This window comes from Gracilinanus agilis, chromosome 5 (genome assembly GCF_016433145.1).
Source record: "Gracilinanus agilis isolate LMUSP501 chromosome 5, AgileGrace, whole genome shotgun sequence".
NCBI lineage: Eukaryota > Metazoa > Chordata > Mammalia > Didelphimorphia > Didelphidae > Gracilinanus > Gracilinanus agilis.
In genome coordinates this window covers 270,300,814-270,306,077 of record NC_058134.1, presented here as the reverse complement: position 1 = coordinate 270,306,077, position 5,264 = coordinate 270,300,814, and the positions used below count along the sequence as shown (strand labels likewise).

At 34.0% G+C, this 5,264-nt stretch overlaps 1 protein-coding gene across 1 annotated transcript; it reads right to left on the bottom strand.

Moving 5' to 3' along the window:
• Positions 1 to 261: 261 nt before the first annotated feature.
• Positions 262 to 3,873, bottom strand: L1TD1 (LINE1 type transposase domain containing 1). The gene is made up of 2 exons (XM_044679203.1): positions 3,836 to 3,873; positions 262 to 1,850 (listed from the first exon to the last, which is right to left on the bottom strand). Exon 2 carries the CDS (start codon positions 1,378 to 1,380, stop codon positions 262 to 264), a length of 1,119 nt encoding a protein of 372 aa, XP_044535138.1. The 5' UTR covers positions 1,381 to 1,850; positions 3,836 to 3,873.
• Between the last annotated feature and the right edge of the window lie 1,391 nt (positions 3,874 to 5,264).

Sequence of the window (5,264 nt, the reverse complement as noted above, 5' to 3'; positions counted from 1 at the left end):
CCCAATAAAAAAGGCATCAACAATTTTTTAATTTCTCACTTAAAAACCTCCACTCAGATTTTGAAAACTAGAGATTTGGTAAAGATGTTATCCCTACCCAAAAAGATATTGATTTATAAGTAAGGTCTCAGAGAAATTTAATATTACTAGAACTTTCTAATTTAGTAAGCTTTTCATCCTTAAATAAACATAAGAACACCAATTCCATTCTTTTAATTACTTGTAGTTACTAAACTTGTTTGACTCTTGTCTTCAATACATTCAGGTAAATATTCTGCTCATTGCAGGACTTTCTTTCAGGAATTCCTCAAACGCCTCTTTTGTATTAAAGATCAGTTTTTCTTCATTGAGGATTATGCTCAATTTTGAAGGATATAGCATTCTGGGTTTTAGCTTAAGTTCCTTAGCTTTTTGAAATATATCACTCCATTCTCTTCTTTTATTTCTTGTTACTCCAGAGTAATCCTCTGTTATACGAATTGGTGTTCCTTCATATTTAAACATCCTTCTCCTGGATGCTCTTAGAATTGTTTGTTTATTATTGAAATCATAAAATGTAACAATCACATGCCTTGGAGTACTGAACATTGGGTTTTTGGTCGGTGGTGACCTGTGCGTTACTTTGATCAGTTCTTTGTCTGTAATCAAAAGTTCTGGACAATTTTCTTGTATTACTTTCTGCACCATGATATCTAGCATTTTGGGTGTATTCTCTTCTTCAGGAAGACCTATGATTCTTAAGTTATTTCTGCGCATCTTATCATCAATGTCAATCAATTTGGCATGTATAAAATTTAGATTTTTTTGTAAAGTTGCTGTATTTTCCTTTTGTCCAGCCAAATATTTTTCCTTTTCTCTGTTTTTCTGTTCCAAACCTGTTATACTCTCTATCAAAACCTCATTTCCTTCAGACATTTTTTTCAACTTGTTGTCTATTTCTTCTATCCTGCTACTCGTGTCTTCAAATTCTACCTTAAGGTCTGTGACTTCCCCCAAAAGCACATCCCTAATTTCTTCTTTTAAATTCATTACTTCTTCCAAATTTTCATCTACCTTACTATATTGATGTTGGAAATCAGATAATTTTTGTTGCATACTTTCTACTTCTGTACAGAGAAGCTCTAACATAGATTCAATTTTATCTATTCTGCTCATTGTCTTTTGGAATTCCATACTGAGAGTCTTCTTTTCTTTGATGATAGCTCTGTTTTCTTCATTGAGAGATCTATTTTCTTCATTGAGGGCTCTATTTTCTTCATTAAGAGCTCTATTTTCTTCATTGAGAAATCTATTTTCTTCATTGCGAGCTCTAAACTTCTCCTCTGTGAGTCTTACTTCTCTTGTTAAAATCTCTATAATTTCTTCTTCATTGCTATCCATTTTTCTTGGTTTTAAAGATTCACTGTTGATTTATCTCCTTGTGGAATTTTTTTACTCAATTTTTCCCCTTGGGAAATGGTAGTATCTACCTTTATTTGTCTCTGGTTTCCCTGTTACACTTTGTCCTTCAACTGTAGAACTGCACAAATCTCCTGGAAATTTTAACTTCTTTAACTTCCAGAATAAACTGATAGGCTGGAGTATGGGAAGACTAGCTAAAAATGCCGTCTATTCCCTTTTCCCTCAGGCACAGTTCTTTAGTTTTTCTCCTTTTATTTTCTGGCTAGGCAAAATCAAGATGTCTTTTAGTCTGACACTGAGTATTTTTAGTATGGGAGCTCTTAAGAATTTAAACTTCTTCAATGTTATTTTGGTTTTTTCCACTTTAATTTGGGATTTAATTCCTTTAAGGTTTAAGTAGTTTGCTGAGTGTTACTTCGCCATCATGTGGTGTACTTATATCAGAAAAACTTTAAAAAAAAAATAAAAAATAATAACGTGTTAAAAATCAATATAGGAAAGAAACATAAAATCTTCATACTATAGTAGGAAAGCAATTTCTGAATCCCCTTTTAATAAAGCTTCCAAAGTATTTTGTTTCCTTTCCTCTACCTCTTTTCCCAACATATACTACACAATTTATTTTCGCTGCAGTTAATAATCTCTAAGATATTAGCATTATTTTGATGGAATGAAATAAATCAGGCCAGAAAAAAAAATCAACTTTAAATTCTAATTATTATTCCTTTTGAAGGCCAGGTACCTAGGATCTGAGGTTAGAATGAAGAAGGAAAAATGGGAATTTAAGAAAGCATAGAGGCAACTAGGTGGTTCAGCAGATAGAGAGCAAAGCTTAGAGACAGGAGAGGCCCTGGGCTCAAATCTAGCCTCAAGATAACTCCTAGTTACGTGACCCTGGGCAAGTCATTTAACCACAAGTGCCTAGCCCTACTTGTTTTTTACTTCAAAATTATCTTCATATAGTATAAAATGCATCTAAATAGTTCCCTGGACATGAATAAACAATATTTTAAATCTTCTAGGAGCAATACCTTAGAATATATCTGTAACTAAGAAAAATCTCATATAGGAGAGGTTAAGAAATTTCTACGACAAATGAAGTGATTTTCTGCAATCTAAACAAGTATAGGACACAAAATCTGCAATTCTACAAAGAATTCTTATACCTTAAAACCTGAACCACCCTGTGACCTACTATTCTCCCAGCATTTATTCTCCAGGTCAGTGTTGTTGGCTCAGACTTAATATACCATCATTTCTCACAATTTATGTCCCAAATTCAATTTATTTATAAAGTACCCAACTTTATTCCCAAGAATAGCATAGGTCTTAGAGCCATAAACTATTGGAGAACAGCACCTGTCCTTGGTGTCTACATTCTTCTGGGTCTGGACACAACAAGGGAGACATTTTAACTACCATGAAATTACATTTGAGAGAAGTTGTAATCAGGGACATAAATGACTAATGAAAGAGGCAGAGTTCAGGTGGAAGGATGGTGTCAGAGAAAGGGTTGGACCTGAGCAGAATGTTCAAATATGGATGGGTAAGAGAACTAAGATCAAAAGTTCCATTTAATTCAAAGTAAGTGCCATCATGTACAAGGCCCAAGCTAGAGATTATGGAGACCAAAAGAAAAAATGTAACAGCCCTTTAATCTTCAAGGAAATTATCTATAAGGTTATCTTTGATAAATAAACCTGTCCATCCCCCTCCAAAAAAAATGAAGATGTGGTTAAGTTGGAGTGATCTTAGGATACACACAGAAATTACTAAATGACATGCCCAAATCATGGTCACAGCATTAAGAGTAAGTAGACAGTGAGTCTCTGAATCACACTGCTTCATCAGAGAAGTATTTTATCAAAACAACATGGTTATATCTTCCATTCCTGGAGACCTGGTAGGGAAATGCATGGGGCTAGTGTGGATATAGTTTGGGCACTGACCTTGACCAGCTGAATGAAGCATCCCTTCTCCCCCCAAAAATGTCTTGTTTCCAAAAATTAAGAGAAAGCAATTGAAACTTTGAAATTTTACTGACATCTTTTTATTTTAAAAGCTGGTTCTACTTAAAGAGTTGAGGAAATTGTCTAAACAATCATAGAAATGTTTAAGTATAAGTGACTCCAGAGCCTCAGATACTTCCTAGCTGGGTGACTTTGGGCAACTCACTTAACCGCCATTGTCTAACCCTTACTGTTCTTTTGCCTTGGAATCACTACACAGTATTGATTCTAAGAGAGAAGATAAGGGTTTTGTTGTTTATTTTTTAAAAGGAAGCCAAGAATTCAAAGGTATTATATCTATGTAAGAAAATTATAATAAAGGCCATTTTATATATATATAAAGGAGGCAATAACTAGTGAAATGGTAGACCAGGAACCAAAAAAAAAAAACACTAAAATGGTAAAAAAGTTCAAAGAAACGCTACCTGATGTGTCCAAAGAAGTCACAATCTGCTCTCCCCCTCTCCCTGAGTTTCAGTTTCCTTATCTAGAAAATGAGAATGATTAAATATCAATTCATGGGGTTGTTGTGAGGAAGGCATCTAAGAAGGATAAAATAGGCTTTTTAATGAAATGCACCTTGAGAAAAAATAGAATTTACCACTATTAGCATAAGAGGCTAATAAAATGAAATACTCCAATTATTAGATGCAATGCTAGCTCCTTACACAATCAGTGTTTTCCTGTGTGACCGGTGTGATAACACCAAAATTAAAGTAAAAACTAACAGTATTTTCTGTAGACTGAAGAGAAATAGTACAAAAATCCAAAATGAATTGAAATTAAAATATGTGGCTTTTAATATTAAATTGAAGACGTTTTTGTTTGTGAATGTGACTTAAGTTATTGATGATTTTAGTAAAGTTGTTTAACAAAAGTATTGCAAAAGTAGAATGAATTCCCCACCCTTGGGTCTTCAGACTAGAAGACCACTTGGACAGAGAATTGTTGAACTAGACCCCGAGAACATCTTTTTATAATTACAAATATTGGCCAGACCTGCCAGTACAGACGTTCAGCAGGTCAAGTGGAACGATAAACTAGGTCAAGATCCCAGAAGAAAGAGCTAGAAAAAAATATAGTATGTTGTCATCTATATTAAGTCTCTAATCCTTGACCAATAGGAATAAACGAGATTGTCAATGGAAAGGGTTGAGAACAGAATCTTTAGAAATGTTAAGAATAAGAAAACAAGCGTATCTATGAAGGCAGAAAAATGACAAAAAAGGTATCAAAAAGAGGAATGCAATATTTTAGTATCACAGACATGAAAGGAAGGGTTAGGAAGGATTCTAAGGAAATGGGAGTTTCCAAGTGGACCAGATGCTGCAGAAGTCCAAGGTGAGTTATTCAAATTGGATAATAGGAAGTCAGTGGTCATTCCTCAAGAGAATACTTTTTAGTTCTGGGAAATGCCTTGAGATTTCAAAGTCAAACCATGGGTGACCTAGAAATGCAGTAGTGTTGAGCACATAATTCAAATTTCATGAGTCTAGAAAGTCAATGAAGGAAATAAGGCAATAGAAGATATGAACCAGAAGAAACCAGAAGTTTTTAGAGAAAGGAAGTAAAGAGTACTTTTTAAGAAAGGTGTATGACCTGGGCAAATTGCTTAACTCTGATTGCCTACCTCTCCCTCCTTGTTGCTCTTCTGTCTTAGAATTGATACTAACACAGAAGGCAAAAGGTTTAAAAAAAATAAAAATAGAAAATAAGGTGGTACCACTAAAATCTACAAGCCATGACAATTTTCATCTTGAAACATTAAAAGAAATGACCCATGTAACTAGTGTATCAAGGCAAGCTAGTGCTATCTTTACATGAAATACAATAAACTGAATATCAAAAGCCAAA